Source organism: Scleropages formosus, chromosome 3, assembly GCF_900964775.1.
Source record: "Scleropages formosus chromosome 3, fSclFor1.1, whole genome shotgun sequence".
Lineage (NCBI taxonomy): Eukaryota > Metazoa > Chordata > Actinopteri > Osteoglossiformes > Osteoglossidae > Scleropages > Scleropages formosus.
In genome coordinates, this window is record NC_041808.1 from 19,795,692 (window position 1) to 19,819,148 (window position 23,457).

Below are 23,457 nucleotides of genomic sequence, written 5' to 3' on the forward strand. Positions count from 1 at the left end.
GTGTCACTAGAGTGTATGAAAGGGCTGCATCTGAAAGAGGCGTTTGTGTGTGTGTCCACAAGACCTCTGTGGAGATGAGCGAGGGTGTTTGATGGTTCAAAAGCAAAATAACGAAGTATGTATTCTCTGCTGCAAATGTTAAGTCTTGATTTGTCTCTTCTTCCCATCTAACACAAATTGCTTGTTCTCATCTCTGTTAAACATAATTACCCCAGGATTTTTGCCATAATCCCCCTCTGAGATGGTCTACAAACTGTTTCTAGTACATGAAAGCCTCAAGGCTTCTTAGCCATGATTCTTTAGTAGGAAGAAGTAAACCCAAGGGCTCCCATTCAGAATTAGACACCCACAGTCTGAAGAGATGTATTTCTGGTGAATTGGTGACCCTAGATTGCCTTCAGTTCATTTTGTGTGATTGTCCTGAGATGCCATGGTGTCCCATCCAAGGTGTATCCTTCTTCATACCTTATGCTTCAGGATAGGTTCTGAACCACTATGAAACTGTGTTGAACAAGCCATTACTGATGAAGGGTAATGGCTGTTCAGCAGGGTAGCTGCTGATATCCTTCTTTTAATCCTTTCTGCCACTGAACTGCATTCACTTGTACTGTGGAGGTTTGGAGTCAAAGGGCCATGCTATTGGTGCAGAAATGATAAATGTGGAATTACCTTAGAGGAGACCTGTGAAAAACCCCTCACCACCCAACAGTGCTGGATCTCCTAAACAAATATTGACGTGTTTATCCAAATTTATTTTGGGTGCTGCAGACATTCATGCAGAGGGGCATGAAAGTACATATGTAACTGGATCTCCCTGGTTAGGATTTTGGTTACCCCACAGCTGGCAGGCTTATTTGAAGAGTTTCCCAACATGAGTGGCAAAATTGGTTCTTTCACCCAGAAAAATTTTTCCATTAAGCTTGATGGTTGCTTGGTAACTGTTCCTTTGCCAGGTTGGTACATTAATTGGATGTTTTGGAGCTCTCTTTGGAAGTGGTCCCCAGTCGGCAGGGTGACTCATAGTAACCAAATGTGGAGCATGTTAATTATTTGTGTGCTGTCTGGAGCATAGCCGTCATCATCCACTCAGTTAGTCGTGGTGACTGTAATCTTTCTTAGTCAGGGACATCACTACTGATATGTGCAGTCATGAATGCTCGGATGACCATTGCCATGGAAGCCGTTGAATGTGTTGTTGAATAAATGTCATAAGAGAGGAGAAGTTAATCTCTGCCAATGTGGAGTTTCCCAGGTTCATGCTGGGCTCATCTTTTATACCTGAGTAAATGCTTTGTGACACATTGCTATCTGAAGTTAACATGTCCTACTTAAATCTGAAAGTACAAGTTTTTTTTTTGCCAAGGATTAAAAAAGCAGAGCAGATATGAAGGCTTGCCCTTGCCCAAATGTGAGAGGTGCTTGTAACAAAAAGTGTTCCTTTTCCCACACCCCTTCAAGATTCTTGCAAAAGAGTAGCAGTACAGGACTGAAATTTTTTCCCAAGTTTTTGTGTTTGCACAGTGCTGTAAGCCTACCCTTTTTGTCTTTTTGTGTCTACCAGGCCTTGCTTTTGTGTTGGTCTTGTTGTTTGTTTTGTCCTTGGTGGAAGTACACTTCTCTGTGGAATCTGACCTGGGAAATTTCTTAGTCTGTTTTTATGGGTATGAGAGATTTGCAGAAACAAAAGGAGTAGGAGAAAGATATGTTCTTGGATGTCTGGGTGGAACATGTTGGGAGCACATTGTCCTGGGTGAACATGGATTCTTTTTTCTCTCATTATTTCCCAGCTTCACTGTAGCACTGAGGACAGCAGCCTGCACTAATCTTATGTTTTTTCAGGCCTGTTTTGTTAGGTGACAGTGCATTTGAAGCAATGATGTGGAATTAAGGTTTAATGGTCTGTTTCTCTCTAATTCCAGAATAAAGGAAGCGTGGCTCTGAAGGTTTTTTGGGGTTTCTTTTTTTATTTTTTATTTAAATAAAACGAAGGAAAAGTGCATGTTTTTAACTGAGTTTATCACTAATGTCTGTCTGTTCATGATCCAGTTCGTAATTGTCTTGTTTCAGTGAGTCCTTGGATCCAGTCTTACGTGTTCCTTCTTTCCAGATCTTCAGAATGAAAAGATTCTTTCCTCATAATTCAGCAGCATGAATGAACTACTTGTTTGTGTGCATCATAATGACAGAAGAAAACAATAACCATGAGGAAAGGAGCAGACCTTAAAGATTTGTCCATGGCTTCAGTATGTAGGCCTATCCAGACAAACACTGGAACTGTGACCAAAGTGAAACTGCTGTTCCACCCTTAGATTTTTAATAGCTAATAAAAATACATTTCTTCATAACTTTTCTGTAGAGTAGTTCAATAAAAGGCATTAATTTTGCCAGGCAAAGAATGGGCTGGACTCGTCTTTAATTTGAATGTCATCTGGAATTCTATCCCATCCTCAGACATGTAGATGTATTCCACAAACTTGAGAGTCAAAGGTCGCTATACCGGAAGTACACTGTGTGCAGCTGGGCTGTTGCAGTCCCTGGCCAGTTGACATGCATGCAGCTGTGACTGCCTCACATCTGTTGGCTTATTTTCTCTGTGTGTGGCTGTGTGTGCAGAGCAAGAAAAATGAGTCACCAGGACCCAGTTCTTTAAACTGATTAGATTCTCTGCAGCATTAAAAAAAATAGTTTCCAAGGAACAAGTCGGGGGCATACGTGGGTCAGTCGGCCACATTGCCACTTATGGGGTCCTCTCAGAAGGAAGTGACGTCATTCTACAGTTGTTAACAAGTGCTAGGATTCATTGTCATTCAGTGATGTGTGTTTTCTATATTGGACCCAGCACATGGTCTACCCTGTCACTTCCAGTCTCAGTCTAGAGTAAGCACAGTGAGCCACTTCACTGTGTTTTGTGTTTAATGAGCATAGCAGTGCTGGCTGTCTGACGTGCAGTCATTTCATTGATTCATTAAAGAACACTTCCTCTTGGGAACGTTCATTTAAAAAATGGTATGTCACTACAGGAGGAGGAAGCAGAAGAGATGTCTTTATATAGTTCGGCACATGGTGTTTCTCCATGTGTATCGCATAGCTGGGAACAGTTCTGCTCGGTGGTTCAGGAGATGAACCAAAAGGTTGCAAGTTCATTCCCCTTTAGGGACTTTACTGGCATACCCTTCCACTTTGCCAGTAATTCTTATTGCAAATTGCTTCCTAGAGGGTACAGGAAAATAAATCTTGGATGTGCAGAGGCACAGTGGTGAGAGGAGAGCTGCTGGATGTTCTGGGTGTGTCAAGTTCATCACACTTCCCAGGCCACACAAACAAAGCCCTGACTGAGTAGCCATCCAGACATTACGTTGGCGGCAGTGCTCTGGAGTTATTCCAGCTCAGAAGTGGGTCACTTCGGTGGAAACACCCCCTGGTTGGGGGGAGAGGGCCCTGGAAACCAGACCACCAGTGCGATGTTCTCCAGCTTTGTAGAACATGTTCTTGTGGTTCCCACACTGTCTTCCTCACCATGAGGAGTAGTTGTGATATTGAGACTGTGCACTCAGCTGTGGTCATTTCCATGGCCTTCTGCCCGTCAGCTTTTGTTTGTGTTTTGGACTTTTATGTGTTGCACGCTGCCCCAACAGTTTATCAGGGACATTTTTTGCCATGTCTAAGAAAATCTCTATATGTATATATATACACAGACTTCGCTCTCGTTTCAGGGAAAGAAAGACCGATGGGTATAGAAGTGGATGTTCAGGATATGTAGTGCAGCTTGTGCTGTGGCTGGTTCCACACCTTCTGTGGCAGTGCAATGTTCATCAGCCCTCCATGGAGAGCGGGGCAGCTAACTGAGGTGGTGTCTTGTCTCATGGAATGGGAGCCAAGTGGCACAGGAAGGGGGGACTGAGGGGCCATGTTGTCTCCATAGTGTTGCTAGGTGATTAAAAACAACAAAATTCCAGAGGATATGTTCTTATCGGTCTGGTTCTCTTAGCAATTCAGAGAAACTGATTATTCAAGAGTTATATGATGAGTGTCTTTGGATGTGTGCATGTGGAAAGTTTTTCGCAAACTGAAAGGAATGGAAAGAAGATCTAAGCTTCAGAACAGGAAGGCTTGAAGTTGCATTAAGAGAGATAGGAAAGTGGGAAGGCCTTTAGGATCAGCTGTGGGCAGCAGATAGACATGGGAGCAGCCGTGTAGAACACACAGCATCCAGGGTATGCAGCTGTGCTGAGATGTACAGAAAATGTGTGGTGTGTTAGCCTAAGCTTTGCTGTATTTTCTTGCCCTTTGCCCCACCCGGAGACCACACAGAGACCCCTGTGGTCGAGCCACTATGTGGGTGCTCGTCGATCAGCCTTTACAGCCGGCTCCTACTGAGCTATAGCAAGAATCACACTGGCCTCATTTCCCCACATGTTTACTAGGATCTGTTCCGTTTGCTGTTAGGCTGGAAATGTACTTAGTACTTGTGTGGTGAGCACTGATACGAGTTCCTTTGGGTAGCCCACCTCCCAGGCCTGGCCCTACGTGTCTTTGACTCATTTCCACCTTGGACCCTCTCAAGGCAATGGTCTGCCAGGAGGAGTGTGTCAGCTGTGTTTGCTCAGCCTGCGTTACAATCCCCTGTGAGGAAGCTGCAGCAGCTGGAGGGTGGAAAAGGTGCCACCCCGTGTCCCAGGAAACACAGCAGCGTCTTCCAAGGTTTCAGACCTTTTAATGAGCCACAGCACAGAGCCAGTTTCGCAATGGTCTCTGTGTGTGTTTTACTATATGTGTTCTGTGTATGTGTGACAGCAGGCTCTGGTATACAAAACCGGTCCTCATTGCATTGCTGCTATTTCATATATGTTGTCTTGACTCAAAACAGTTACTGCCCTGGTGTGTTTCTCTGATTTGGATATACAGACTCTCCCTACTCTTTCTGCCTTCCTCTTACTCTTCAATTTAGTCTCTTTGTGGGAATTTTTGGACCTGCTGAGGCTGCACCTGGAATAAGGGTCAGGAGGGGAGGGGAGGGGAGGAGAGGGGAGAACCATGGCATTCTTCAGCATTCACCCCTCATGGTATCGCAGCTTCAAAATATGTGACTTTACCCACATTGGAAACTATTTTTTATTGTCAGTGAACGTCCTGCTTTTCGAGCTCCGTGCAGCTCAAGCCTGACAGCTGCTGAAGTGGTATGGTGTCTAGCTTCACTTGCGGCTTAATGTTCCAATGCAGTGTGGCAGGCGCATCCACAATAATGTGACATTGTCAACGCCTTCTTTCCGGTCTGGAAGAACCCTACAAATTATAGGTCATTTAGCGTGTGGCAAAATTTTATGTTGTTTGAGACTATAGTCACCAGTGTCATCTTTTATGCTTTGAGTCCTGGGTTACGCTGATGCTGTCGAGACCTGCTTGTCTTGACTCAAAAGCTTGTAAGGAAAGCAGAGTCTTATGGGTCTGATTCCAGACTCAGTGAAGGCAGTAGCGGAAGCCAGGATGAGTAGGAAGTTTGTCTACTATGGACAATGGCTCACATCGACTCTAAGATGTCATTTCCATGATCTGCTTTAGTCACCAGCTGGTTCCTTTCCGGTGCACAAAAGGCGCATTTGGGGGTCTTGCTAACCAGCAGCCATCTGCATCCATAACTCAAGTAAAGGGGCTCTCAACATGGAGGAGCAGGGCTGTACACTGAGTACCTTGACTTGTTGCACTGGTTAAATCGGCTAAATTCATTTAATCTGAATGATGTGAATCAGCTTTAATAAGTTTAGGACTCTCTGGCTCCTTGTCTTAGGAATGGCTAAATTAATGCATTTTCAAATGCGAAAACATTTTCCAGTTTACTATTAATTACATTTTCTTACTTTTTTCATTGCAGAAGGAACACAACCTATGTCTACTCTGCTGTCCAGTAGGTGTCAGGAAAATTTACCCAAATAGTGTAAGTGTGCAGGATAGCTGGTGTCTGGTATTTCTCTGTTGGTGATCAATTACAAGATGAGAAATACTGTGCATGTTAATGGGAACAATCAATCAATAAGAACATATATTTTTAGTAATTTCAAATTTGTTTACCGCACTATAAACGTGCAGTGTTTTTCACATTTTTTGAGCGTAAATACCAGATTGCTGTGGTTAGAGGTAGATATTCCTGTTCAGTTTGAAATGAACTGGAAAATGCTGGTCGTTGAAAGCAAGTCACGTTAAAAAAAATCACACATAAAAATTGAGTACCCCAAATTAAGTGGATGTTTAAAAAGTGAAGCACAAACGTGGAAAATGTGGCTTGATGTGATATGAGACTGCCTGTGGGATGCCTAATGTTGTTAGAAAAGACTTAACATGCCATTAATCACGATTTATTTTAAAAGATGCATGCCTTTTACAACTGTCTTTCAAGAAATATTCACTTAATCCAAATTTCAAGGATTATGCAAATCCAACAGTACTGCTCACCATGAGAATTTAAAGAGCTAGGTTTATCTTTCTTTCTTTGTCCTGTAGTATTTAGGCAAATTTTTCATGCAGTTTAATGTTGAATTACTATGTTATTTATCCGTTGATCAGGGTCTTTGATAGGCTCATTCCCAGTGAGGGGTAAGAATGAGCCCAGAAAACCTTTCAAGTGAATTTGAAGAACTTTGGTTTTTTTCTTCTGTTTCCCCGAAGACATTAGTTGCACTGGAATGGAGACATCCTGTTTCTAAGAAAGTGAAACGTAGACTTCCTCTTCTAAAATGTAAACGTGAAAGGGTTTCACACCATGTGGAAGCAGCTTGGTCCAGTTGGAACACAGGTGGTCTGTGCAGTCAAAAACAGATGTTTTCCAGCAAATTGACACAAACATCTACACACACAGAGCATGAGCAGGTATGTGCATATGTGAGCATGTGTGTGGAATGTGCGATAAGACTGAGGCTTCAGTGGATTTTAGGGTTCTGAGACCTTTGGGATTTTCCTCAGCTAGGCTGCTGGGGAATGAGGTTTCATGGGAGGAGGTGGCAGGCTGTTTGTGCTCTACGCTCTCTGCCCTACGTGTGCTCTGCTTCAGGCCATTGGCATAGCCTAATGAATTCATTAGACTCACAAGCTAATGGGGGAACATTAATTTTTATAGGGTTGTAAACCTACAAATTGCCATGTGATCATAGAAATATGTCAGAGATCAGCTCTTCGTTGGTAATTTACCACAGTATTTAAATTTTGCTGAAGTTGTCTTGGGAAACACACGGAGATTTATTGTGATAGATATGGCACAGTTGCAAAAACATTCAAAAAAGTGGCCTCAGCTGAAATTTTCATCGGCACCTCTGACTGGACATTGGATTGGTTTGATTTACAAGAGTACATAAATAAGCTGTTCATATCTGGAACCAGCAGTACTATGCATTCAACAATGAGACTGACTGTCCTCTGAGCATGAATTGCATTGCTTGTGAAAGTGTTGATCATTGGGCTTTTTCATTTTGGGTCTCCCAAGACTGTGTGGTGCTTCTGTTCAGACGTGGTACTTCCAGAATCCTCCAGTGCTGAAATCAAAGGCTTGAAAAAATTTAAGGAAACTGAGAACTGATGCATTGCTCTCTGGATTATGCTGCAGTTTTTTGGGACGAGATACACATTGTATCATGTCTTTTTGTCCATTTCATATTTCATCTTCCTTTTCGGCATACTCTGAAAGGAAGTACTGTATGCATTGGCATTCTCTGGGAGGACTAGCCCAAAGTACTACCTCCACGATTATGGTAATTTTCTTAAAAGGAGATGGTATTTAAAGCAGAGCAAAGAAGAAAACAATGTGATGACAGGTGCTGTGTACTTTTAAATGATTTCTGGCATTCTTCATTCTTCATGAGAACTGTGATAAACATTCGGTTAGCAGTCATGACCAGGTCACAGCCATTGGACCTATGCTAGACATGCACATGGAAGTCCAGTCAGATACAAGACAGGTCATGGTTTCATTGACCCTACAACAGCAGGTTTGGATCTTGGCCAGGTGGCCGAGATCCTTTACGGGAGTGATGTTGATTTCGGGGGGGGGGGGGTGTTCTACAATCAGTTTTGCAATACTCATGCCTGGTCTTTGCACACCATAGTACATTTTATTTTTCTACTTGAAAACAAGTGATCTCAAACTGAAAGCTGGTTAGGCTAAGGTTAGAATCCCAGAGGTTTTATGTGTTTTGCGGTGCTGAACTGTTATCCTGATAACTTGATTTTCTGTTAAGTCTGTTAAAACATTGACATGTCAGACATAGCATTTTTATTAAAAAAAAAAAAAAAATCATTTTCATATTTGTGTTTTCTTGACCTGTTTGTTGGTGTTTTCAGGTCTTTTTTCATAACCCATGGATTTCACATTTTTAAAAACAGCACATCAATGTGTAAAGTCTCAATTTTGCTACAAGTGAAAGGACATAATGGACAAATCGTATTCTCTGAGATGTATGTCGCTTTGGAGAAAAGAATCTCCTAAATGATTCAATGTAATGTGAGCCTGTCAGTTAATCACTTTCTTCATTGCCAGATGCACAACCAGCAGCCCTTGCCTCATCTCTCAGCTTAGTGTAGTTTTTTTCAGAGTAATTTAATGAGATCATTGTGTATTGGTTGATAATGAAGAGGATACATGTTTGTGTATGACCTTTTCATGAAAAGTGGGGATTTTGGCATTGAAGTGATGTCGCATAATACTCAGGCTACATAAATCTGTGCTCCACATCAGTTCTCCAACAGTCTGCCCATTCTGAAGGTTTCCCATCCTATTCGAAGGTCTGAATTCCACTGCTTTCTGGCCAGTGCTTTATACCACTTCCCTGCCCCCAGCAGCCTGTCTGCATCATGCACAATACACAATATGGAACAGCCACCTCACAGAGCACCTCACCCAGCAGGGGGTTTCCTCATCACACAGAGTCCTGCAGCGGGCCTCCCTCTTTCTAAAGGCAGAGGCCTGGGGAGACAAAGAAGGCCTTGTTTTGGTGGGGGTCCAGCCCACTGGGTCCCGGAGGCTGGCTGTGGGAACGCAGTGTCTGATTCTCCTTGGCGCAGAACTGGTGGAATGCGTGTGTTTGCCGAGTGCAGCGCTGCTGAGACAGTACAAACAGATGTGTGTTTGCCAAGCAGCAGCATATTACCGTCTCTGTGCTGCGAGTGTGGGTCCTGGGCCCCGGGCCCTGAATGGGTGCTCCTGTCTCGAGCCTGAACAGACAACAGTGCTGAAATCCCAGAGCCCTGTTGAGTTTCCCTGGAAGCAGTGCAACTTTGTGCACAACCCCCAACTTGCAGCCTGAATGGGGGTCCAGAAGAAGGCTGCTTTTAGGGGGTAAGGGGTAGCATTGGTTTTCTTCACCTCAGTGACATACCTATGTAAAATTTTGTCAGATAAAGAGCAGAAGCTTTATTGGGCTTACAGAGCACAACTATCTAGGACATTCCTTTGAAGATTAAACATGCGTCCTGTTTGACCCTTCCCGAAAACCCTCAGGAATTTAAATCATTAGGCACCCCCCCACACACCCATCCCAAATCTCTCATTCCAGCCTGTTGCCACTCTCTTAACGACTTTGTGCTGGAGAATGCTGTCACGCCCAGATCTGGAGCTTAATCCCACATCCACAAGGTGAAAAAACAGAGACAGACATTGGAAGGAATGCTCAAATCTAGGCCGTGTTTTCCATTGTTAAAATTCCACAGCATTGCAAGTGTCACCATGCTTACAGCATGTGTGATACAATAGTATGTGTGGTTTTTGTTAATTTTTTTTTTTAATTTATTTTTTATAAAAAAAATCTCTGCAAAACTATACTAATTTTGCATTGGTTTGTAATTCACTGGTCAGTGTTGAGTGTATAATGATCCTTTGGGCAATATTTCATTGTCAGTTGAAAATGGAGATACGGTCTCATTTCTGTGCATTTAGGGCCTCATAAAGTGTTACTGTTCTGCTGTAATATTGAAGTGTGAGGTTGGATCACTTTCCCTGCCACAGCTGAGCTTTGCTTTATGTCAAACTATCCCACAGAGAAATAGACTACTATAGGTTACTGTATGTAGGCTTTTACTGTGGAAGTTCCCCGCATCTAGGTTTCCTTCATAGTAACAACCTGTAAGTATGTTGATAATGTTTGGAGCTTTCAGACTATCTGCAAAATAAGTGGAAAATGTACAGATTAATGTGCGTTTTCAATTCAAATGGTCTGATCTGTCCCTTTTTTTTTTTTTTTTTAATATACCACTGACATCAGTGTGCGAGAAGTCCACTACCACTACATAAGAGACTACGCTCAATTTCAGGTTCAGACTTTGTCATCATATTCAGACACAGCTGATGTAATTGTTAGTACATTTTGCTTCCAAATCTCAGCAGAAAATTCCCTCTCCATTTCCACTACTTTTTGCCCAGATTCTTTAGTAGATGGATCACTCCGTGCACCACAGTCCTACAAAGGTAGAAATAATAGCCCCATTGTATTTATTGGGTCAAGATGTACTATGTCACTGCAAAATGCAGACTTTACTCTAAGCTCTGTCAGGACCCTCAGCTCCAGTCATTCTCCAGTCCCAGGTCATGTCTCGCCAAAATTAGACCATCACCACCATATTAAATTGATTTCAGTCATGAAATTTGTCAAACATTATTGTCCTTTGATGCAGGTAGTTTGGTCTGACCTGCTTCCCCATCTAACAGTGTAAACTTCTTCTTAACGCTAATAGACAGTGCAGTTCAGCCCTATGCCCCACTAAAATAGGTCATAGAACACCAGGAGATAGATAAATAAATGCCTTTTTAGTGTTATAAATTCAGACCTTTGGGCCAGGGTGTGTATTTTTAATAGTGTGTGTTTTTTTTTTAATTTTTTTAAATTTAAAAAAAAAAAAAAAAAAAACTTGTTTTGCTAAAAATGTAAATATATGCCCACACAGTAGACTTTGCTCAGTATCATGCAGCTGGACTTCCAGTAACAGCCTGCCCACCCCTGCTTTTTCCTCATGGTGCCTGGCATTTGTTTGTTTAGAAGGACCTCGACACCAATCTTGAACTTTCGTAGAGAATGAGTATAGGGCACAGATAATCACGTAAGTATGACAAGCATAGTTATGAAGGAGGAACAGGCGCTGGTGGTGTGTCAGGTGCTGATGTTGAACCCCTTAGAATAATAAAGGGTCAAAAACTGCTTGCTTGAACCCTGAGCTAGTAAATCCCAGCTCACTGAGGGAGGTTAATCATTTTCCAAAGCAGTTTCTTTCAGCTGGATAATGCTGCTCTTCGAGGAGCCCAAGTTGGTACCTTAGCTAAATACGTGAGAGATATTTCTGTTGTTCCAGAGCTTGTCCCAGCCCCTGTATGTATGCAGTCTCTCTCTTGCTCGTGCACACGCGCACACACAGACGTACAAACAGCAGAATGAAAAGTGGAAAAACTGTGCTTCCATCTTGGCTCCCTATCAGTACCTCCTGCCAGATTTCCTGTTTATACCAAGAAATGACCCCCCCCTTACACCACGAGATGGGGGTTGTTTCACTCTGTACTGTGTCGATAGAGCTGCAGTGGCTTAGGCATCTTAGTGGTGCAGGCCCAGTGGAGGGGCAGCCTGAACATCTAATGCTTCCCCAGGCAACATGCCAGCCTCTCCTTGTGCATGCATTTGCACCAAGTTATGAACAAAATTAATGCGAGACCACTCTCAACATGGGTACTTAAGGTTGGTCAGACCTACAGCATCAGTGTGGATTGGTGTATGTAAGAATGTCTTCTGTTCTGCTGCGTTACACTGAGCTTTGGATCTCTTCCTTTGTATCATTGTTTTAGCCCTGTTCCTGCTTAGTTATGACTTGCAGCAACGTATGATTGTATATTTGTAATGAAGCAGTGTCTTTGCATGAAAGATACACCTATTTACATTTATTTATTTAACAGATGCTTTTTTCTAAAGCAATGTGCAGGCATGGTTCTCTCTGCCATGCATACAGGAGACATTTTGAATGTGGCTGCATGGTAGCTTGAACTAGTCTGTTTGACCGAGTTTTCTTTCCTTGCAAGACTGTTCAACCAGGATTTTGTTTAATTGCTTGGGGTTTGGCCTGATCCTATTCTGTAATTTGCTAGAAAAAAAACCTACTGGCTTTTAAGTCATTGAGGAATGCACATTTTCCCCATTTAAATGCAGCTTCTTTCAGTGATTTGTCTGATAAATGCTCAATAATTTTCCAACGCATTTATTGTCCATGAAAGGCCCATTCATTGATGGGGGGCTATTTAAAGTTAGGTATACTCCTTCAGGATATGACCTAGCTGTGACTGAGTAGAGGATTTGTCTTTGGAAATAAATGAACTATTTGCTGTAAAATTCATTATGGTGGTCTTGTGATTTATAACAGTGTAGACTACCGAAACCTGTCTGGTGTTGGAAGGTGAGGGGGCTGAAATGTGTTTAGCAGCTTTGAGCTCTGCTCTGGGTCAATTGTGGAAAAATCAGCAGTAGCCCTGGATCATCTGTGAATTTCCTTTCAAATAAAAAAGATGGAAGGACAACGTGGAGATTTCGTTCTATCTTCCAGAAGAGCACTTTTTGTCAAGGGTTTAAAATCACACTTAAATAATTTAGAAGTGAAAACAAGCAGAAGCCTAGCAGAGTGACTTTTTTCTTTCCTCTCTGTTTTTTTTTTTTTTTTTTTTTAAATAAAGTGCTACCTTTATGGTTTTTACCACTTGCTTCTTGTAGAAAGCATGACTTGATGTTTACAGTAACTTAAGCTTTGCTTGAGAAGAAGGCTTTTAAGCCCTGATAAGGGAGCAAGCAGGCCTTGGCTTGGGTTGCGAGGCCTGTTTGCTCCCTTCTACTCCTCGTAAGTCCCCCTGCTCAGCAGGCCCCTGCGGCTGACCATTCAGAAGATTGCAAAACGAGGAGTACGGTGCAATGTTTGTAAAGTATTTGTGTTAAACCTCCTGAGCACTTAAATTTCACAGATTTGACTTTCATTTGTATTTTTATGGTTCAAGCCTTTTCCTTGACTACCATGCCATTGTAGTAGAAGTAAAAACAGTGATAAGCTGCCCAGGCTCCATTAACCAGTATGCTACAAAATGTCAAATGTCTCACTGCTAGTTCCCAAAGAGATATGAGGTTGAGAGTGTAGCTCTTTGAGCTCTACCCCATTCTTTCTTCTGAGTGTGAAACAGTCCACAATGAATGAAGGTGAACCCAAGACATTGTTAGTAATTATAACCCTAATGTGGGAGCTCAGCTCTTTGGTCTTACACTTAAGGCTTCTTAAAATGTTTGTCAATGGAGCTTTTTGTTCATGTATGTTTCAGAAGGCTCCATTCTGAGAGTCTATGACCTGTGTACACATTGCTTTGTTTTCTCATTGGAGAAAATGTCAGTCTGCTAAGTTAGACGAGATGTGTTGCAGAGCTGTAGGATGTCTGACGGCGAAGTTGCAAAAAAATAAATGGTACCAGTTGCTGGAATGTTTCACTTGGCCAGAGGGAATTAGATGGAGTATATTTCAATGTTTGACAGCTCTTTTCCTCCACAGGGCCAGCTGAAGTGCCAATGATGTCACCCAATGGTTCCATTCCTCCTATCCATGTGCCCCCAGGTTACATCTCCCAGGTAAGAGTTGCACATAATGGGTAGGCATTTTGTTGTGTACCTGTCTCCCATGAGACATGGAAAAATGTGACATACCACAGGCCTGTCTTAGCTGGACCCTTTGTCTTATGATGTCTGAGATATGAACAAACCTGGTCACAAATTTCATCACTATAGGCACATTTGTCAGCAACCCCAATATTCCTCCAAAAAAGTCATTGTTTTTGTAGCAGTTTGTTCTTACCACTAAGGGAAGTTTCCTCTTTTTTTTTTAAATCCTTTGTTTCTTAACAAAATCCACTTTATAGAAAGCAGAAATTGTGAAGTTGAAGTGAGAAAGCAACGTATATCACGTGAGCTTTTGAAATCAGCTTTTCAGCTAATTGGTACTGTTCTACTGTATTTTGCCTATTGTTTGCAAGTCATAGAAATACATTTTGACTTGTGATCAGAGCTTCATTCCATATCATGTTCATAATTTGAGGCCAGACTTTCTGATTGTTGTGCCCCCTTGTGGCAGCAGTCTCTTTGTAACCAGTACATAAACATCAGGGCTGCCACGTAAGAGCAGGAAGCAGCGGGAAACCCTGTATTCCTCCCCCTCCTGGAGGCGTGTGTGAATGTGGGGATTCTTACTGCTCTGCTACAGTCCCTCTCTGCCTTCAGCCTTGAGGCGTGCTGCACAAACTCCTTTCCTTGACTGCTCTCAAGTATAAGCTCTTTGGCTTTCACTGCAGCAATTCCCCCATAAATCTTCTTCCCATCTTCCCAACTTATTTTCCAATCTCCTCCCTCCCCCCTGGGTGTATCTCTTGCTTCCTGTAGAGATTTCATTACTCATCCTAACACAGTAGTAACAGAGCAACTTCATGTAAAAATAAACTTTTTTTTTTTTAAGCATTTTGCCCTCTCAGCGCTGTTTGCGAGATGGCTCTTCAGAGTGAAATACACAGAATGAAAGCGTATCCTCTCCTCCCCAGTCACAGTGAGATCCCTGAGAATATTGCATAATGGCAGTGGCCTGTTTAATTGTGATATACTGGCTGCTCTAACAATCAGTAATGTGCTGTAAAACAGAGGTAGTCCTGTAAACTCAAAGGGGGTGCCTTTTTTTGTGGCACCCCCACCTCTCCATAGATGATTTTAGATGTAGGACCTCTGAGATTGACTAGATGATGCTGAAGGGAAGATGTTGAACATCAAACGCGTTCCAGTGCAGAACGGCATTATTCCATGAGAGTGGACTAAATTCGCTAAAAACAAGAGATTTACTTTGCAAAGTCAGTGCAGGCAAACTGGGAAAGCATCTAGGAATTGCATACTCAGGACCTTAGTGGTCATGGTTCCCAGAGGTTACAGCTTAATCAGAGATTGCTTATAGGATGGACTCATGGACTCATGTGTGAATCATTGCCCTGTCACTACCCCTTTGCTATGATCAGAAAGGTCACTCAAAGAAGACTTGCAGAAAGGTTGTTGCCAAGCTTTCAACTGTGAACACTGAGGCACAGAGTGTTGGATAGAGACAAAGCATTAATCCCCTCATGTGTCAGTTACCATAGTACCACTGAGCCCAGAGCTGACTGGAAATGCACGGCCAGCGTGCCAGCGGTGAGCGGGAAGCAAAGTCAAGCTTGTGTACGCTAAACAGGCCCACTTGCTCCAGGAGCTGGGGTGGGGGGTGGGCACTTGACCACCTACTCGTAAGTGGAACAACCCTGAGAGTCACTGAATCCCTGCTGCCCACTGTGAAGGCCGTAGAGTTCAAACTATGGTTTGCAGGCCCAGCAGGCCTGCACTTGCTCAGTATACATACCTCTGAAAGCCAAAGAGCAGCCCAGGCCCTGAACACAGTGTTATTGACTGTGGTCCTGTTTGTATGTAAACACCAGTTTTCTTTGTGTGTGATTTTATATAACATTCTGGGAACACGGAGCAGCAGAAACACTAATGTCTCTTCAGTGGGGTGACGCTTCCACAAAGCACCACATACACCTTTATCACGTTGAGTTCTGTGTAACGTGCTCTGGTTTTAATCTGTTTCTAGCTTTCCTAGCACTCTGTTCTCTTAGTATTTAAATGGGCAGCACATGTTTTATTTTATTTGTGCTGAGACTGGTCTGCAGGGCTGGCGACCCATGATTTTTCGGATCAAATGTGAGGCCCTGCGATGTAAAACTTGCTACTGATGATCAGAAAATGTGTGTCTGTGTAAAAAAGAGGGTAAACGAGGATAGCTGTGCTCTCGAACACTTTAGGCTTCGTGTCAGCTTTGGCCTAAGGACAGAAAAGTAGAAAGCACTGAAACTGAACGCAGATAAGGTCTTCCTGTTCAGGCTACAAGTCCTAGCCAAGTCAGAACATGATTTCCAATATACAGCTGGAAAAGCTCACTAAGGACATGAGGTCAAAAGTTTACACCGTTCCCCGAAAACCTTTTCCCCCAAACTTTCATTGACTTTTTGAAGCCTTTTTTGTTCTCACCCATGTACACAACAGAGAGAGATTTCTTAGCCTTTTCTGAAAATGTACTGCACCATAGTTCACATTTTAATAGGATACTTATGCTTTATCGTTTGCATGTCTGCAGGTTCTAGAGGACAACACTGGGGTTCGACGGGTGGTGGTAACCCCCCAGTCTCCAGAGTGCTACCCCCCAAGCTACTCACCAGCCATCTCCCCCACCCACCACCTGCCCCCTTACCTGACCCATCCCCACTTCATCCCCAATTCCCCTACACCCTTCTACCCACCAGTGAGCCCAGGAGAGATGCCGCCTCATCAGTACTATCAGCATCACCTCCCCCACATGTATGGCGAAGGTAAGGAGTTCATATGTGTGGAACGTGTTTTTAAAAGATGCTCCCTGGAGAGTAATACCCCACTTTCCTTTCTAGATTAGATAATTCAGGGGTGTTGCCACTTCAGTTCAGAAATGTGTCACATGGGGAACACTTGGTTTCCCAGTAGTGTTGTTAGAATTCAACATCAAGTGCACCAGGAAAGCAATAATAAAACTGTACAGTAAAGATTCTGTCAATAGACAGTAATACCATAATTAATAACAAGCTGTTACTGACAAAGTTAACAGCTGTGCACACACCCTGGACAGTCTTTAATGGTAGTTATAATGAATGAATGATGAAATTTTAAAAGTGGTGTGACAGTGTAGGGATTGTGGGAAAAAATATGAACACTGAAATATATGAATATGAAAATGTATATGAAAATCTCATTGTTACTCTTTTCCATCTTCTGCTATTGCAGAGATCATCCCTGTGTATGGCATGTCTAGTTACATTGCCAGAGATGAACAGTACAAGCCACAGTCTAAGAAGGGCAAGCTGGACCGTCAGAACCGTCTCAACAGCCCACCCTCCTCTGTCTATAAGGGCAGTGCGGGCTGCAGCACCATCTACAATGGCAAGGGCCATGTGGGTGGGGGAGGAGGGGGTGGCGGTGGTAGCCCTGGTGCCAAGAAGCCAGACCGTCGGGCTCGGAGCAGTCCTAGAACTAGTGAACAGGACCTGCAGGGTAAGGACACTCTGACCTGCATCCACCAGCCTGCATATGATATGCTCCCTCCCACCTGCTCATCAGATCAGACCTGTACCACCCAGATCCGGTTACTCTCGACTAGTGCTCCTCATGCTTTTTTTTTTTTTTTTTTTGTTTTGTATAAAGCCCCTTGACATTTTTGATCGACAGTGATTGGCTGTGTGGGATGGCAAGGATCGGTGTATCCCAATCTTTGCAGTTGTCTGCTAAGCTGACAATACATCACAGATGGGCTGTCAGTCTTTGGTGATTCCTACATATGACTATCAACCACCGTCATGATTTTAATGATGGTAATTTTACAGGCTGTCTCTGATTGGAGTCATTCATTTTGATTTCTTGGAAAGACAGTAAATGGAAAACCTTTAAGCTTTGTGATTATGCAACACCCATTACTATAAATAAAAGCACAAAAACTGAAGAGGAAGTCACTTGGACACTACGGTGAAAGTTGTTTCTATCTTGCAGTCTCGTAAAGTCACCTCTTTATTCACTATTTTTTATTTAGCTCTCGTCTTGCTCATCAAACCCTCAGGTAGAAGAACAATGGTGCATTACCGGGTGTTAGCCTAGAACCGTTTCAGTGTTCAGGTAGCTACTGCAGTTTTTGTCTCCTCCCATCTATTGTCTTCATGCAGTTTGCACCTCCTGCTTGTGTTACTGCTGTGCTTTGCCTCTCTTACTATTGTTTTGAGGTCTATCTCTTCTGCCCCAAATCTGCTGTTTCCCCAGAAGTGGAGAGGAGAGGGTGAGAACCTGGGAGGTTGTTGTGGAAACAATATAGCAAATATGCAGCCTCAAAGCTATCATTTTTCTCTGTGCCCACAATGTCGCTTTTGTGTACGGTTCACCACACCCTCCAGTCGGCAGCCTGAATAGGCTGGCTCTTACTTTCTGACCAGCAGTTTTGATTACCCTGGCCTTTCTGAACCAATCAGCCAACCCTTTGTAACCACACAGGGGATATAATGCATTCCTTGGTCTCACAAAACCCATGTGATATCATCACACTACACACCTGCACTGTGTATTAAAACACTGCTTTTAACTGCTGTGTCACTCTGTACATTACTTCCTCACATAGTGTGAGGAAGTGGTGAACATGGAGTTACAGGAAGCCCTTATAGCTATGTGGAGGCTGTCGGTGAGCTTCTGCAAATTTAAATGTGTTGACATTTCAGTAAAAAAATGACCATGTGTCAGTGTGGATGGTTAGAGAGACTGCTCAGAGAGTCGGTTTCGCTATCAAGTGATGTTGATAGCGATACACCAAAATTCTGGTTGTGCTGAGGTAATTTAAGCTTTGAAAGTGGCCCAGTATTCTACCTTGGTAGTCTTCATGACAACCTCTAGAATGTATATCTCAGCAATATGGAAGGTGTTCATTCTAGACCTCGCACTTAATTATTTTCCATGCCATCTCAAAATTGAAACTGTCAGTTCAGTTAAAAATTAACTGGTGCAAACACACTTTGCAGTCTCCTTTTAACAAAATAAAAAATGCGCGCATGCGCGCGCGCGCACACACACGCACACGCACGCACGCACGCGTGCACACACACACTGTCTGAACCACTTGTCCCAGGGAACCAGAGCCTACCCGATAACACAGGGCGCAAGGCCAGAGGGGGAGGGGACACACCCAGAACAGGACGCCAGTCCGTCGCAAGGCACCCCAAGTGGGACTCGAACCCCAGACCCACCGGAGAGCAGGACTGCAGTCCAACCCACTGCGCCACCACGCCCCCCCGCCTAAAAAAAAATGCACATTTAGTCAGATTTTGTTTGAAGTGGTTTTGCATTTATTTATTCAGCAGACACTTTTCTCCAAAGTGACATACATCTCAGAGAAACACACAAGTGCATTACATCAACAGTCATTTTTGAATCCTGTTATCCATTCAGTCCCACAGTTAATAGCATAAAAACTGCATCAAAATCTAGTGTACACAGGAGGGGGTATAAGCTGTGTTTGTAGTTAGGGAGTTTGTAGCCAGCTTATCTTGGTCTGAATTATTTCGTCATCTTAACAGAAGTATGTAGAAGTATCTTTAAGTTTCATAAGTTACACTAAATGCACACTATGCATCACAACAATTATTAAAAAAAGAGAACCTGATCTTTAATTCTCCTTTTGATAATTTTGTTGACTTGCACATCAGTCTTTACAAAGTTTAAGAGTTCTTTTACAGGTGGCTTGTGAGAGTGTCTAAGCACTAAGTGGAGTTATGCAAGTCTGTTATGCAAAAGAATCCTAAGTATGAAGGGATGGAGAACAGTCCGCAGCATAGGAGGGGTTAAATAATGATTTGAAACTGTCCTGCAGATAGTTTTCTCAGGATTGTCAGGTAATGTATTTTAAATAGTCCTGGGTATTTTATTGTGCCCAGGGCAATGAGACACCATCAATTATGGGCCCTACCTCCCTTCCAGCCATTTGGCACTGTGAGATCAGATGTGTGCATTCCAGCCAAGGCGGAGGGAAACCTTTGTTCTTTGTCCTTTTGAATACAGTAAGGTGGCCTGTTGAGGCATCAGCTGTCCGAACACTAAGAACAGACAGTTGAGCTTAGTTCTCAGTTGTTTACTGTTCTAGTTTTAGTTTCCCCATATTACAGAATAGGGACGGTATACCCCTTCACACTTCGAGACGTGTTGGGTTTGCCAGTCGATGATCAGCATCTCTTCACCTCTCCACCACACTTTGCTGTTCATGTAAGGGTGTTATAGCATCAGTCGCTGGATTCTCACGGAGTCAACATGGGAGTTTGTGTATAGGGTGGTTTGTCAGGACTCCAGTATCTCACTGGAGGCAGAACATCCACATCTTCACATTTCTGCTGCACATGGTAGGGCTGAGAGAGAAGACAAGCACAGGCATGTATTCCATAGAGTCACCCTATGTCATATTTGGTGATTCCTCCATGTGGCTGGTGCTAAGACATCTCCACAAATGGAGCGGAACCGCTTGACCCTTCATTGCAAGACTTTCTTTGCTCTTTGTGTTGGCTTCCCAGCAGATAGGGATCTTGCTGAATTGTCACATTTTTAAATTGCCTCTCCAGTGAATGTTTGTATCTCCCTTCTTTCTGTTTAGAGGAATTGTTTCAGCGACTTTTCTGCGAGAAAGGACAGAATGCACCTTTGAGTGAATCCTGGCTCACAGGGTAAAAGGTTACTGTTTATCCTTTTGTGCTGGATATCACTGCATGCCTCCCCTCCAGATACCAACAAATGACATCTTTGCTTCTGTTGGCAAAGATCCAGTTACACAGGACATATGTGTATAAGAGCTACAGGATGGGTGTTTCTATGTGTGGATGTACTGTATTTGTCTGTGGGTGACTGACTGAGTATGTTGGAGAATATGCCATTGGGAGGGTGATCTTATCTTTTCAGTTAAATTAAGTTGTAGTGTATTGCTTCTCCCATCACTCACTCTGCTGGAGAGGACCATAGTAGGGTCCTTCAGTTGCTTTGGAAAGGCAATTTTCTGCAACAGCATCATCCTTCACTGCTGGAAGAGTATAGCTTTTGGTTTCACAAATCATCCATATTGATGTTTCCTATGCTTGTTGGCTTCAAGTGGTCTCTGCAGACCTGGGAGAAGTATCAGCCTTATCAGATCATGCTGAACTTTTTTCTGATCTTTGAACATAGGTTCTGCAGTCAGACACCCAGACACAAACAGCTATCAAGTGTCTGTATCTTTTGGTTGGTTTCTCAGAGTCCATGAGCAATATTTTCCTCGTCCAGATGTTGCAGATGCCCGGCCTGTAGTGGGTGTGTGCATGTCCGGGAGGACGCCAGCATGTCCAAACAGAAAGAGGGCAAACTCTGCGTTAGGTTCCCATGGGCTAGGCGGGATGGCATTATGAGAGCAGGATTAACATTGCCAGCTGTTGAACAGATGGAATGCCAACTATGTGGTGATGAGAACCTTATGAACATCAGGGCCCAGCCACAAAGTGTCCTCTTCGTTGTGGTCCTCCTTGTCTGCTGCTGCTTCGGTGTTTGAGGTAGTCAGTGATCTGTAACGGTAAAAGCATTTTCTTATTTTCAGATACGTAGACAAGTGAAGTAAGAAAATACCTTCAAGTATCTCTAAGCAACAGTTCCTGATTTTCACATATAGCACTTGTAGATAATGTCATGGCAGTCTTATTACTTTTCCCAACCTCTACGCCAGGGCTGACAGGGCACCTGCCTTATGGCATGGGGCTGTGGCCAGTGCTGCTTAAAGTACAGCAGGCCAGCCCATAAGTCTTGTGTCAGTCCTAAGTCATTGTGAGCTCTATGGTGAAATTTTTTTTTTTTTTTTTTTTTCCCTTTTTCAAAAATTACATTATTACTCATTCAGTAGTTGTTGTTATAGATGACTATAGCAGCAATGACTATAACTGCGAATGATATTAATAGTGCTAACAAGGTTTGGGGGATGGAGCGCACAAGGGTTTTTAATTTCTTTCCTTTCGGTCAATTATTAACCAGTAACTAGGTTTGCCATCTGGATAGCTAAGACTGTGTTTGAGGTAATTATTATTATTAATCTATATATGGGTGATGCAGACACCCTTAGCTGCTGGGCTTTTGTCCTGCTGCCAGTGTCCTCTGGCTGCCTGTGGGGAAACACTGAGCTCCTGCAGCCTGAGAATCTCATGGAGAGATCCCTGCAAAGCAGCTGCCGCTGATGTCAGACAGCAGGAATGAGGCGTCTGTTTAAACAGTAAACATCTCAGCCCTTTCCACGTCCCACCACCTTCTGTGTCGCCAAACACTTTTTTTTTTTTTTTTGGTCTTTTTCTTTACATTTCCTCAACCTTCGGACACTTTTATTCTTTCTCCACTCTGTGCTCTATCTGTCTCACTCATTTTTGGCCAAGCTCCCCCACCTCTTCTTTTTTCTTCATTCCACATTTGTTCTTTTTCTTTCCATGGCTCTATCTCAGCTGAATTCAAGCTGTAATTAAACACAGACACTTAATTTTCCTGAGAAAAGAGAGCAGAAAAATGAGTGTATTGGGGTGTTCTAGACAGCTAAAAACATAGGAGCTGAGGGGTGTAATAGGGAGATCATGGGAACAGAGACCTGGACGATTCTGGTTCTTGGCTCTGGTTCTGGTGCTCCTGCCAAAGATGAGCCCTGGAGTCAGCTTGTAAGACCCATCTGTGTGTTGAATTCAGTTGGGTGGCAGGGGCAGAGTCATTGTTGAGCAGAAGCAGCTAGGTGGCGGTTTATTTCTGAGATTGTAATCTCCCTTCACTGCCGAGAAGCTGGTTTTGGCAAACGAATGCTGGTGGGTGGATTACGTCTGTGTGGGTCAGTTGGGAATCCAGAGCATCTAGATTAGTCTTCTTCCCACTAGGCATTATCAACAGGATGACGTCACTTTCAGCATGGTTTGGAAGTTGTACTGACTTCTTGAGGCCACAAGGGGGAGCTGATCATGCACATAAGTGATAACAACTCATACAGGTGTATAAAGAAACATAAATGTTTCACAACCTTTCGTAAAATGATAGATTCTATATTCAGGGTTTCTTACTGTGGTATTTTTGAGACCAGTTACTCCCTGTGTCTGTTCTGTGTACCTCCAGAAATAGTCTATACACAGCAAAACTTTTTGCTGCTATGCCAGCCTTTGCTCTGATGCCTATATCCTGCCTCTAGCAAGTTGACCGTCCCTGCTCTTTACAGCTGAGTTGGTAGGGACAGCTGGTAGTGTAGTTGTTAGAGCTGTTGTCTTTGGACCCAAATGTTGTAGGTTTAAATCTCACCTCCAGCTTTAATACCCTTGAGCAAGGTAATTTCTCTAAGATTGCTCCAGTAAAACTACCCTTCCGTATAAATGGGTAAATTATTGTAACTAACTTAACACTATCTTGCTTTGGAGAAAAGTGTCAGCTAAATGAATAAATGTAAATGAGTTTCTCAGATGGGCTTGATGGTTTTCTGTAAAGACTGGGTTCTGTTGACAGGGTGTACCTTTGTAGTAACCATTGTTCTTTGGTCCTTTGCTGAGGCTTGATGGGAAAAGGGTGCTAACCTAAGTGTGCATTCAGTCTCCTGGAAAAAAAAAGATACAAAATGCTCTTCCTGAGTTCAGCTGTAGTTCTTCATAAGTCACTGCAATGATTCATGATTAGGCTTCCAGACAAGCTCCTAATCCCCATTTTCTGCTATCACCATCCTCCTGCTCCCACATGTGTCTCAGACAGAGCACTGCTGGCTATATTAAGGAGCCAGTACTCAAACTGGTATAGCTACTCTTTGAGGAGTGTGACCTAATACCTATGAAGATGCGAT

General features: G+C 43.1%; 1 protein-coding gene across 5 annotated transcripts in view; it reads left to right on the forward strand.

The window, feature by feature from the left end:
- Window positions 1–23,457, forward strand: part of fndc3ba (fibronectin type III domain containing 3Ba) — a 95,301-nt gene that overhangs the window by 38,507 nt on the left and 33,337 nt on the right. For all 5 annotated transcript variants that reach the window (XM_018753545.2, XM_029250191.1, XM_029250192.1 and 2 more), the window contains 3 exons: window positions 13,537–13,613; window positions 16,183–16,414; window positions 16,860–17,126. In XM_018753545.2, coding sequence (XP_018609061.1) covers window positions 13,537–13,613; window positions 16,183–16,414; window positions 16,860–17,126 — 576 coding nt within the window. The remainder of the gene's footprint in view (window positions 1–13,536; window positions 13,614–16,182; window positions 16,415–16,859; window positions 17,127–23,457) is intronic.